The sequence below is a fragment of the Thamnophis elegans genome, chromosome 5 (genome assembly GCF_009769535.1).
Source record: "Thamnophis elegans isolate rThaEle1 chromosome 5, rThaEle1.pri, whole genome shotgun sequence".
NCBI classification, from domain to species: domain Eukaryota; kingdom Metazoa; phylum Chordata; class Lepidosauria; order Squamata; family Colubridae; genus Thamnophis; species Thamnophis elegans.
In genome coordinates, this window is record NC_045545.1 from 33,304,629 (window position 1) to 33,317,770 (window position 13,142).

Below are 13,142 nucleotides of genomic sequence, written 5' to 3' on the forward strand. Positions count from 1 at the left end.
TAAATATTCAAGTTATTATGGACCCTGAGCTATTGAATATTGCATTTCTCTTCACACAATGTTTCATCCATTTTTTAGGTGTTAAGTAGCTTAAGCTAGTCATTCACCTAAGGCTTAAGAGACAGACAGACAGAAATTGAGAAAATGTTTCACTGAAATATTATAAATGCAACATGGAAATGAAATATTTATACAAAACTATGCATGAGAAGGATGGCTGAAAAACATCTGCCTGGTAGACAATTTTTGCTTGAGGACTGAATCTTTTTAATTTGCTAAGAAAGCCTTGTGCAATTTATTTACAAAATTATTGAGACTTAGTAAAAATCATAAATCGGGCAAATATATTAAGTTGTCAGATACAAAAGGAAATTTCTGTTCACTAATTTAAAATTTACCTTCTGGATTATTATTGTTTGTTTGTCTTGGATTTTTTTAAAATCCCTTTATGGATTTCTTTGACTATTCACCCTTAATTCTGGTCTTCCCTTCTTATTTTTCTCTTTTTAAAGGCCTTGAGCTTGCATCTAAAACAATTTATTTGTTTTTTATTCCATTTTCAGAAGAAGTAATAACTATATAGCAGGTTTGCTTTGTGTGTGCCTGTTAATTGTTCTGCGCATGTGCAGAACATTATAAAATGACTAAAAATGGCATGGGCGACCGGGGAACTGGTTCAGGGGCTGGGCCAGCCTACCATCCCTACCGGTTCAGCGACCCAGTCCCAATTTCCACTACTGATTCTCACGGATTTGGGCAAACCAGTAGCAACCCATCTCTGCTACAGTTAGTCCTCAACTTACAAAGTTCATTTAGTGACTGTTCAAAGTTACAGTGGCACTGAAAAAAGTGACTTTTCACAATTATGTTGTAACATCCCTATGGCCATGTGATCAAAATTCAGATGGTTGGCAACTGACTCATATTTATGACATTTGCAGTGGCTTGGGGTCATCCTTGTAAGCCATCTTGTTTCACCATATGTAAGCAGCAATATAAATATACATATTTATATTTATAAATATAAAATTTCTAAATAAATAAATGTGAACAATTGTAACCTCCTGACAAGGAAAGTCAGTGAGGAAACCAGATTCACATAACAACAGTGCTACTAATGTAACAACTGCAGTGATTCATTTAACAACTGCGACAAGAAAGGTCATGAAATTGGGCAAACCTCACTTAACAAATTTTCATTTAGCTAGAGAAATTTTGGACTCAATTGTGGTTGTAAATCGAGGACTACCTGTACAAGACAGTAGCTTATGCGACATGTGGCATTTTGACAGCCTTCTAGTACCAAACCCCATTCAGAATAAATTTCAATACAGGCCCAGGAACTAGCTATATATTCTTGGAAGTTTCTTCTCTCACATGATTTACTTCAATTCATCCTGATTTACCAAAGCATGATTTCCAGTGACATTTCTCTGGGAAACAGTTTGAGCTCTTCATAGAGTCAGAAAAATTAAAGCACAGTTTCTGAGTCTGATATTTTGTTTTGTAGGGAATACTCAAACCAGGCTTCTGAAGTTCAGGCATCATGGGAAATTGTGGTTCAGCTAACCAGAAAGTATTGAATTGACATCTGGTAAAGAGGGAAGGGAGATTAAAGTGCTGGGTCCCCCAGGGACTAGTTCATTCCAACAGACAGGTCCTGAACTGCTGTATCAACATTAGATCACAATTGTTTGTTTGTGTATTTACTGTGATAAGCTTTCCAATTTTTTGCATTTCTGCATTTATATATATATAAAAAAGGAAGTTTGTCCTAACATTTAAAATCCATTTCAAGGCCTCATTTGCCAACTGTTGTCATAAGTTGTTTTTGAGGGAAGAAACTAAAATGAAGGCTCTGTTTTTAGTGCTGAAAACAAATAAAAATGCTTTGGCAAATTAACAAAATATAGAGAGAAGCAGATGAACAAAGAAATAAATAGAATATGTGTGGGGGAAAGCACACCTAACGGCTGATGTCTTGATTTATGCATGTGTGTGTGTGCATATTTATATTTTATATTTATATACTGTGTATCTATTTAAACCTTTTAGGAGGACTTCAGTAGGTAGATAATTGACAGATAAGCAGTTCTCATTTAAATTCCTGGTATCTCTTGCTCAAGGATCTGAAGAGAATCCAGACTAAGGATACGCAACCCACTATAAAATGTAAAGTGTTTTTAGGAATACCCTTTATATTATTGAAATATGAAAACAATTCTGATATAAAGCATGCTTCATATGTTTTGAGAAACAAATTTTACTGAATAATCACTACTGATGGAGTCAGTGAAGCAAAAGATCATCAAAGGCAGCACAAAACTTGCAATGGATCAGATTTGCTCATGAACACAGCTGATCTCTAGAACTTGTCCTTTCCGGGTATATTTCTGTTTCCATTTGTTCTGCAGGCATCCTTGAAAACTTTAGGCCTGGGTGGTCCAAATGTTTTTCTGAGTGTGTATACAGGTAGTCTTCAACTTACGACTACAATTGAGTCCAAAATTTCTTTGCTAAGCAAGACAGTTGTTAAGTTAGTTTTGCCCCATTTTACAACCTTTGTTGCCACATTTTTTTAAATGAAACACTGCAGTTGTTAAGTTAGTAAGACGGTTGTTAAGTGAATCTGATTTCCCTGTTGACTTTGCTTGTCAGAAGTTTGCGAAAGATGATCACATGACCTCAGAACACTTGCAACCATCATAATTATTGCTAAGTGGCCAAATTTTGATCGTATGACCATAGGGATGCTACAACAGTGGTAAGTCTAAAAAAGTGTCATAAGTCACTTTTTTTCAGTGCTGTTGTAACTTTGAATGGTCACTAAACAAATGGTTGTAAGTCAAGGTCTACCAGTAGAACTGATGTAGTAAACAGTTTAATGGTTAGGTTCTACAAAGGCATCAGAAGTCCAGCTTGATTTAAAGGAGATTTTATCATTACTGTTACCTTTATGTAAGTTATAGGGTACGATCATGACTTTTGCTTATTGTGATGTTATAAGCAAAGTATCAGAACTGGAAGACATCTTTTACATTTGGGCTCTCGGGCCTACCACAGTTGCTATTTTGGAAAAATGGGAGGGGGAATTATATGGTGTATGGCTGATATATAGTCAAAATAACATTCTTTTCTCAAAGAGTCAAGGTCACCTTGCCCTGCAGTTGCAATGAGGTGACTGGGAGGCATTTCCAGTTTTGGATGGTGCCTGATTGGATGATGTAATGGACATGTGAGTTCTGGGCAGGGACTTGAACTTTCTTTTGGGTGGGGAAAACCTGGAAATTTTTAGATTTGGGTTTTCCCAGATGTGCCAATATGACATCTCTAATAAAATGGAACTTTGAGGAAACTCAAGCCTCGGAGTCTTCTTTTGTTGGGGGTCTTACTTGGAACCCTGACACAAAGCTCTTCCTTTTTATCCATCTGTATTTTCAACCTATGCATATCTTGTGTTTCCAACTTTATCTACTGCATTCACACTTAATATTCTAGCATGGTATCAAATAAGGTCTACTTTGACTCCATTTCAGTATGCAATTACTAAGCAGAGGCTTATCTCTGATGTTAATGGCTTTCCATGAACCAGACGAATAGTTTGCTAATATTATGTTAGAAGAATCTCATGGATAAGTGAAGCCAATATTGGTTTCATGAATTCCAAGGCTTTATTTTCTAATTACCTAGACTTCTTATTTTTCATTAAATGAGCTCAATCTCATGAAGTTTAATGAAGTTAAAATGATTTAAATTAAAGTGAGCTATAACTTGGCAGTTGGTGTTTCACCTGAAACCCAAGGAGAAAAGAACAATTCCTGAATTTACCATTCAGAGCAATGTCTAGTTTAGTGCTTCTTGTTGCACTTCACTAACTATATAAAAAAGAAACCTTCCCGTAGGAGATATTCAGAAGGTTCTTTCTCAGAGGTGTTGACATGCTACATAAAATAAAATCCTTGCTACAGATGTGCTTTTTTAACTTGCACAGTGATCTGTGAATAGACTTCTATATGTTTACTCTTTGGGAAGGTCTGGAATCGGATTAGAAATCACAAAAACAATAATGGCATTGTGTAAATATTCTGCTTGCCAAGCATGGTTCACTGTAGTGATTTTGAATGCCTGTAATTTACAGTCTAATTGATTGTATTTGTTCCTCAGTATGTTTATTTTATCTTCTATACTTGCTGGATACATGGTAGTCTCTTCTTCTTGTGTCCAGGATGTTGAAGAGCCATAATTTCTGTTCCTTGTGACAGTAAAATTGCTGAGGAGATTATGTCACAATCCTCTTGGATCTTCTGAATTAGTGCCTGTGTCATATTCCTTGAGCTACTCTTTGGCAGTGATTTTCTGTCCTTTAAAATAAGGATGCTGTACTCCAAGGGGAAGATACATGATTTCAGAGAGGCATTTTTGCTGTGCTCCTGCAGCTGTTGACACTCAGCTATATGATATGTTTTGTGCTTTCTAAAAAAAAAGCTTTGGGCGGGTCTAAAAATTGTTAGAAAGCAGCAATATAGATCGGCTAACAATAGCCATTTATTGTTCAGGAGTTAGATATGGGGATTAAATAAACTTAAGATCACTTTTGAGTCAAGCTGCTGGTTTAACAGAAGGCAGACATGTAATTTTCGTAGCCATAATACAGAAATGGTATTACTCTTCTAGAGGATGTTTTGCTTTCCAGTTACAATAGCTTCCTGAGATTTTTCTGTGAAGTCCCAACTATATACTAGCCAAGACCAATCCTGTTTAGCTTTTTAAGATCAGGCAATGTTAAATGGGACTTGGTGTGTCAAATTTTTAAACATCAAGATGCAATTTTTACCTTTCCTCACTATCTGCCTTAATTGTTTCTTAATTGCTGTGAGTCAGTTATTATTTCTGAAAGCCTACCATTATGTACTTCCAGGTGTTTTCCTTCATAAATGGATGTAGTTTTTTTCTTTTATTCTTGTTCTGAAATAATTTGTTGTTATTATTTTATTATACTATAATAGTTCAACATATTAAAGTTTCAATTTAATGTTTTAGCTAATAGCCTTTTCACTAATGTCTATAAAGTATAAGTTATAAAAGAATGAAACATCTGCAATGAAATTACAATATTATTCTCGTTCACAAAAAATGGTTTGGGATGAAAAAGAAGATCTGGGAGCCAGAAAACTCCTAGTTGTTAAGAAAATATTCCCAATATACACAATGAAGTGTGGATGTTAAACCATGGATTTAAATCCATATTTAGCCATGATAGCTGATTTATTGTTAAGAACAAACCACATGAAAATGAAAACAGACAATATCCTTCCAATTCTTTTGTGCCACGCTGAATTGGGAAATGATTCCAGACTCCAATTTATTTATTCATCTGTCAAATTCATATGAGCACCCATTGCATGGAAAGTGACTCTAGGCAGTATGTAACCAATGAAGGACTGTTGGATACCTCAGAACTTTAGAATTACTGACAATTTACAAACCCTGTGAAAAGAACGCAACAAGTGATGATGGTTCTTTTTTTTTTCATTTTTTTTTTAAGCCTTGGTGACCTGCAGCCCTGATGAATTCCAGTGTGGTGATGGGACCTGTATCCATGGAGCTAAACAGTGCAACAAAGTGCACGATTGCCCTGACAACAGTGATGAAGCTGGCTGCCTTAATGGTAGATACACTAGGTGTGATCAGTCTGCTGGCATGGGTGTGGTAGACAACACTGTTAAAAATGCTTAGATGCCAAAGAATCCTCCATTCCCAAGAAACAAACCCACTCTTCATAATATGCTGTACTGTTTAGCATATTCCAGAAGTGAGGCCTCATCAAGAGATACTTTTTGTCTTTAGCAGGCTTTGTTCTAATCCATCACATCTAAAACTCCTGCTGCTTAACCATATATCATTTTTTTCCTAATTACATTCATAAATGCATCTTCATTTTCATGTACCTAATCTAACTTCAGCTGCTTTTCCTTCCTTGCCTGAATAACAGAGGCGGCGTGCAAGAGTCCCACCAAATTTCAGTGTAAAAGTGGAGAATGCATAGAGGAAGTCAAGGTGTGCGATTCACACAAGGACTGCAGGGACTGGTCCGATGAGCCTCTAAAAGTTTGTGGTACAGTACCTTCTTATTTCTTCCTCCATTTTTAACAAATCTCTTCCATGCTCATATGATTAGCACTACCAGAAGAGGAACATTAACCACTATTACCATTCTTCTTTAGTTCTTCTGCTTACCTTGTCTTTGTGACTCGTGGATGGGAAATGGAACTAAGATTTTACTTTTAGTTTCTAGAATCTTAGATTCTTAGGATTTTAGGTTTTGCATTTTCCAGGTGATGCTTTGCATGATCTTAAATGTAATTAATCCTGCATGGGTTGATTGCAAGATGTAATTGCATCACAGAACAGAAAATTCTCAGTATTCTGGTCTCCCGCTGATGCTAATTATTATTTTTGGTGGTTCTTGTGAATTGCAAAGAAACTTTATGTGCTTAATCAAGGTAGACAATTTCTTTTATCATCTGTCCTTTAAAAATGCATGTTGAAAAATTGACACATAGGCCCACTTCAGCAATGGAGAAACGGGTCCATGACTGCTCTGCTCTTGCTCACAGAAATCACACATGTATAGCAATAGCACTTAGACTTATATACCGCTTCATAGTGCTTTACAGCCCGCTCTAAGCAGTTTACAGAGTCAGCATAGTGCCTCCAACAATCTGGGTCCTCATTTTACCCACCTCAGAGGCATCAGAGGCATTTATACAGAGACTCTAAAGGTCATCTAAGGCAGGCATCTATGTTAATAAGCAGTCATGTGGCCTTAACTATGTACATCAACATCGAAACCCACCTGCCTTTGACATCATAAGTTCTTGAATGGGGCCATGAAAAACACACCATTAGTAGGAATTTCCATCATCAGATTTTGAGTTGATCCAGTATGTTGCTAAGGAGGAAAGTAACATTCATGGAAAAGCTGAAGATGATACTGTTCCATGAAAGAAAACTGTGGAGCGGTTCCTTCATTCACATGTTTTTTTAAAATAAATTTAATAAAGTTAATAAATTTTAATATTTTATTGCTTTTAATAGCTTTTTGCTTTTAAAATAAGAAACAAAAGCAAAAAACAAAAGGAGCATCTCTGTGTGTGTGTATGTATTTCTAATACACTTATATGACTATCATCCTTTTTTTAACCTACTGAATTTTCTATAAATGAAGCCCATATTTTCTTATATTTATCCATACAAAGTCTCTGTCTATAGGCAATCTGCTCCTGGGTCAATAAAAGCCCTACAAGTAATACAATAAAAGACTGAGAAAAGTCATTAAAGAATATCATTTGAGTATACATGATTTGGAGGCTTATTCTAAAAAAACCAGATTCCTAATTACATAATTAAAGAAACTTGAACTAAATAATATCTATCAACATTTTTCCCCTCTGACATGCTTTTTTATTGATGCTGGGTCATTAATTGATGCAATGCATTATTTTACTGTATAAGAAATATAAGATCTCATTCCTGTAAGATGAAATATATTCATTTAGCTGATGTGAATATAATGAAACTGTTGGTCCTGATTAATATGTTCTTGATCATTAAAAAGATCTAAGTCTGTTCTTTTGGTTCTGTTCTCAGTTGAAGAGGATATATTTAATTCATCTGATTTTAACACAGCAGCTGTTTATACTGCTGGAGTTTTATTGCCTGTTATTTTTTGGCATTTTAGAGGTCCTTATAATTTACATAGCATCAGTAATGAAGAGCTATAACAAATTATTCCTTAGTTTATACGGTGGTGATGTGTTCTTGATCATTAAAGAGATCTGAGCCTGTTCTTTTCTTCTGTTCTCTATTGAAGAGGATATATTTAATTCATTTGAATTTTGACACAGGAGCTTTTTGTATTGCTGGAGTTTTATTGCCTGTTATTTTGTGGCATTTTAGAATTTCTTATAATTTCCATAGCATCAGTAATGAAGAGATGTATCAAATTATATAGTACCTTGGTTATATTTTATGTCTTTTTATTGTATGCCCACATTGCATTCACATGTTGCATGACTGACTTTTTAGGCTAATTATAAGATTTACCCTAGTATAGGTGTGCATAACCTATGTGCTTTCAAAAGTTGTAGGACTACAATTCCCATCATCCACAGTTCTTTGTGAGTTGTGGTTGAAGATCTCAACATCTTTTGGAAGCATATATTCTTTCAAATAGATTGGTATGAACTGAATAAATTTGAAGAAGCTGAAATTAAATCTAAACGAAGCTTGATCCTGGAAAACCAGTAGCCGAGGTCTCAAATTCTTTTTATCAAGTTTAGTGTACTTTGAAAGAGAGTGATCTTGGTTTTGCATCACAATTTCGAGACCACCTCTGTATGGTTGGGCTGCCTTTGAGAGAATTTCAAAAATTGAACTACTTTTGACATGGAAGACTATGGTTTTAGGATTAAAATGGTTGCTTGGGTTCCATTTTGTTTGTGAGTGAAATTCACTATGGAATATTTTAACTTAACTCTTAAATGATCTTAGACAGAGATGCCCAGTTTTAATGACCCTCTAGATCAGTGATGGCGAACCTATGACACACGTGTCAGTGCTGACACGCGTAGCCATTTGGGGTGACACGCACAGGATTTCATGCGATTCATCCCCCCAGTTCTGCGCATGCGCAGACGACCTCGGACCAGGCCTATTCGTTGGAAGTGCTGGTGAGTATGCCTGGAGGAAACAAACCCCCGGAGAGTCCCGGCGGCCGAACTTTGCCCCCTAGAGCGCACGGTGGTCACGTCGGAAGGCTCTCGCGGCTGTCAGGTGGCGGAAAAGAGCTGGCAGGGCAGCACGGAGGTCAGGCGGGGGGGAAGAGCTGGCAGAGGCGGTGGAAAAGAGCTGGCAGGGGAGCGCGGAGGCCGCGGCGGCATGAAACGGAGAGACAAACGGCGTATATGGTCAGGACAGCCAGGAGTGGAGCACGGCCTGGGCTAGGCTCTCTGTGTCATCGTCCGAGTCCAGCCCGCACGGTCGTGAGGGAAGGGCTCTCCTCGTCGGGAGGTCCAGGTGAGCGTGGGGCGGCCCAGCCTTGCAAGCCAGGAGCTGAGTGAGAGGCTCAGGCTCTTCTAACTGTAACAGGGCCCGGTGGGCAGAGTGTCAGTGAGTCCGCTTGCAGGGAAAAGGCCCATAGAAAAGTTCAGGTGGCCCATAAACTTCGGAAGCCTGCGGGGTCGTTGTGGCAGGCGGCGGGTAGATGCAGACAGCGTCGGGAGCGAGGCATCGAAGGCGGCCTTCCCGGGCTCCTCAGGCTGCACTTGAAACAGGCGGAAACGCAGGTAGCAGCCGGCGGAGGCCGCGGCGGGCGGGCTCTCCTCGGGCTTCTAGTTGGGAGGCAGGCAGGCTTCGCAGAAGGCAGGCAGCGGCGGCAGACAGCTCTTCGGGAGGCAGCGAGGCTTTGCAGGCCGGCTGGCAGGCAGTCCAGCCAATCAGGGCGCAGCATAGACTGTTTTTGGCCTTTACGATAGATTATAATATTCTTGATATTTAACAGGTATGTTAAATAATTTGTTTTGGTTTATTAAATACAATTATATTGCAATTATATATTTTTGTAGTTTAAACTATAAATTGCGCAAAATTATGTTTTTGTCGAAGTGACACACAACGCGAGTTATGCTCGATTTTTTGCCGATTTTTGACACACCACGCCAAAAAGGTTGCCCATCACTGCTCTAGATAGACATGGCCTCTCCCAAAATTATGCTTAAGTTTTAGTTTTTAATCTGAAAGAAGGGAAGGCTATTGAAGCATGTGATGTACAGCTGATCATATTGATTAATTAATTTAGTTATTCTGCTTAAATGCAATCCAATTGACAATTTTGTCCCCGTGTCTGTCAAACCATTAAAAGACCAAATGAGGCCTTCTGATTTAGAACTTGGATGTTTTAAAAACTATTTTGTTCCCCATGAGCCTCTTTGGATGTTAGGATCCCTATACATAACTCTAAAATGCATGTCTCTTCATCTGATGCAAATATGGTCCTCTCACTCCTACACTGAAGTTGTACTTTAAATTTACATGTAAAGGTAAATATTGTGGGCCTATTTTCTGTAGAAAGAAGAAGTAAATGGTGTGAACTAGAAATGGCAGCTGTTCAAGGAATTTTGTGACTAAGGTCTTGAGACAGAGATGGAATTCCAATGCTTCCTTCTTATCCCTGTGTAGTAAACCAGAAATCCTTTCAATTAAATATCAGCAGGGAGCAGCATTGGAATTAGAAACTAAGCAGAGATATGCCTGGTTAATACTTGGATGAGCGATTTCACGATATTCTAGTACAGTTCTGCACTATAGACTGGGAAGCTAAAGGCAATGGCCAAGTATATCCATTTTGCTAGTGAAAAAACCAACACAGAAATGTTGTGTTAAATGTTAAGGGAAACTAACCTTTCCAGTGTTGGAGTGAAATTTGGTAAAAACGTACATTTGATAATGAAACCATTTACCTCAAGGCAGCTGCCTGGAGACATGCTAATCACAGACTTTCATGGTAGCTATTGCATCTATTGGGGCAATAAATATACATTTCTTTAAAATATAGTGATTTGCTGAACTAGACTATTTGCTGAAGCTATATGCCTCTCACTACCACCCTTTTCACAGACACAGTACACTTTCAATGCATGGCCCATTCACCCTCTGGGTTGTAGTAAAACAATTAGGAAACATGGCATTCTAGACTAGGGAGAACGACGTGGCTTTCCGATGCAGGAAATTGGTCTGAAAGTTATTCTTCTTTACTGTTGAGTTTATCTTCCATGTGATTACTGTATTTAACTATAATTACTGTATGCTGCTTAGAACCCATTGGCATGAAGTGGCATGGAAATGTAAAACAGATATACTTACCAATTAAAATGGAAGATGGTCTTGAGAGTTACAGTCTCGTTTGGCATAATTGGCTTGTGATGCACTGTGTAAGCAAGAGTTATGGACAGGATCAATCTGAATTGTAAACAGTAGCCCAAATGCTCCACCATGTTTTTAACTCAGCAATAAACCTATTGTTGCTAATAACATTGTGAATTGTGGCTTTCTGTTCAGAATTGGGGAATTTGCCTCAAAACGTGGTGGATGTTTTCCCAGTGCAGCACATTCTACCGGTTAATTTTTTTCCTCATCGTCTTTTGCCATTAAATGAAAGAATCGAAGGAACTGCATCATCCATTTTTCTCCTGAGTTGCATATCTGGGCTAGTCCAACAAATCTTCGTAACCCCAGTTTCTTACATATTTAATTGCACAGCAAATTTCACAATACAAGAAAAACATTTCTGTCCCTCACTTTGGATAGGTTAATTGGAAAGACAAGTGAATGGTTGTTTCAAGAATTGAAATGACTTCCTTTAACCCCTTTGCCAATTTACAGTTGCAGGGTAAATTAGACGGCATTTTCAATTTTAGTGTCTGCTATTTGGGAACTAATGATCAGGACTCTGCTCATACAAATTTCCAGGTGTGTGTATGATTATTACAGGCAAGGGTGTTCTTTTATTCAAATGAAATATATTGCAAATGTTTGGGGGACCATTTGGTCTTAGGAAAGGATAAGATAGAATAGAACAGAACAGACAGAATAGAATAGAATTCTTTATTGGACAAGTGTGATTGGACACACAAGGAATTTGGCTTTGGTGTATATGCTCTCACTGTACATAAAAAGACAAGTATTGGTGAACAATAGATAGGAATGGACATGTGGATTCCAGTGGGTTGATTTTTTTTCAGGATGCATTATTATATTTATAACTTTAGCATAGTAACAAAGAGCAGGATGGGATAATAGAAGCAGGATAGATTCACTCTTTTTATTTTTTTTTAATGGTGCATTTACAGTTCCACTGGGTTTTTGGAAAAAATATAAACTTCCTCCCAACATTAACTGTACTGGTGGTGATGTATTATGCTTTGGAGCTTTGATATTTTTCTTGAACTATATAACCACATTTGCAATTCTACTTTTTATGTCTCTTATAGATTAGTATATATAAAAACAGATTCTTTAAACAAATATCTAACCCCTCACTAGAATAGCCTTTGCCAATGTGATGACTTCTAGATGTGAAGGAATACAGTTCTTACAGTTGCCACCTGTTGGTAATGCTGGTTCTAAATTCTAGTAAAATGAAACTTAATATATCTAGAAGACACCCAGTTGATAAATATTGAGCCAAAAGCAGTTGACATTTCTGGATTCTTATTGCTTGCTTATTTTATAGTACAACCTTTTGCATATAGTCCTCATCCGTTAGAAGAACATTCTTGCCAAATTATTCTGTTTGCCCATTTAGGATCTTAAATATGGGCTTGGCTTATAACTACTGGATGATTTTACTTAGCTCATTCATTACTTAACATCTTTCTCCCACAGTTGTGTCTGTGAAGTGATAGCAAACAATACAAACGAGCACTTTTGAGTTCAAATACAAATTAAACCAAAATTGCATGAGTAAGTTGTCTTAAGAAAGGTCAGATCACTGCTTCTTAGAAGAAAAAAAGGGTTTTCATGTCTATTTAAATAAACCTTTTAGTGGTTTCTGGGAATATCTGAAACCATTTGACACTTTAAAATGTCAGTCTTATGCACAGAACTCAAATTTAATCTAAATAATGTTATTCTTCTAGATGTGAATGAATGTGCCTTGAACAATGGTGGTTGTTCCCATATTTGCAAGGACTTGAAGATTGGCTATGAATGTGAATGTCCTCCTGGATACACGCTTATGGACAAGAAAACGTGTGGAGGTAATTTGCATAGAAACAGAACCAGTGGTGGGATCCTACCTGTTTAACAACCGGTTCGGTGATTGCGCTCGTGTGCAGTTTTGAGAAAACTTATCTTCTACATTACTGCTGGGGAGGAAAACAGGGAGGCACGGCAATCCACTCTGCCATGCAACTCAGCTGAGAAGATAAAGATCAATAAAGCGCAGGACAGGCGATCCCACTTGATCATCAGAGCGAACCAGTTCGCTCCCAGCTGATCATCAGAGCTACCAGTTCACCTGAACAGGTAGAATCCCATCCCTGAGCAGAACCCACCAATATGTCTTTGCAGAATGACATACT

General features: G+C 37.6%; 1 protein-coding gene across 1 annotated transcript in view; it reads left to right on the forward strand.

Annotated features, from left to right (window-relative positions):
* LRP8 (LDL receptor related protein 8) overlaps positions 1-13,142 on the forward strand; it is a 264,315-nt gene that overhangs the window by 235,132 nt on the left and 16,041 nt on the right. Inside the window, exons 6-8 of the mRNA XM_032217842.1 lie at positions 5,546-5,668; positions 5,993-6,115; positions 12,699-12,818. Coding sequence (XP_032073733.1) covers positions 5,546-5,668; positions 5,993-6,115; positions 12,699-12,818 — 366 coding nt within the window. The remainder of the gene's footprint in view (positions 1-5,545; positions 5,669-5,992; positions 6,116-12,698; positions 12,819-13,142) is intronic.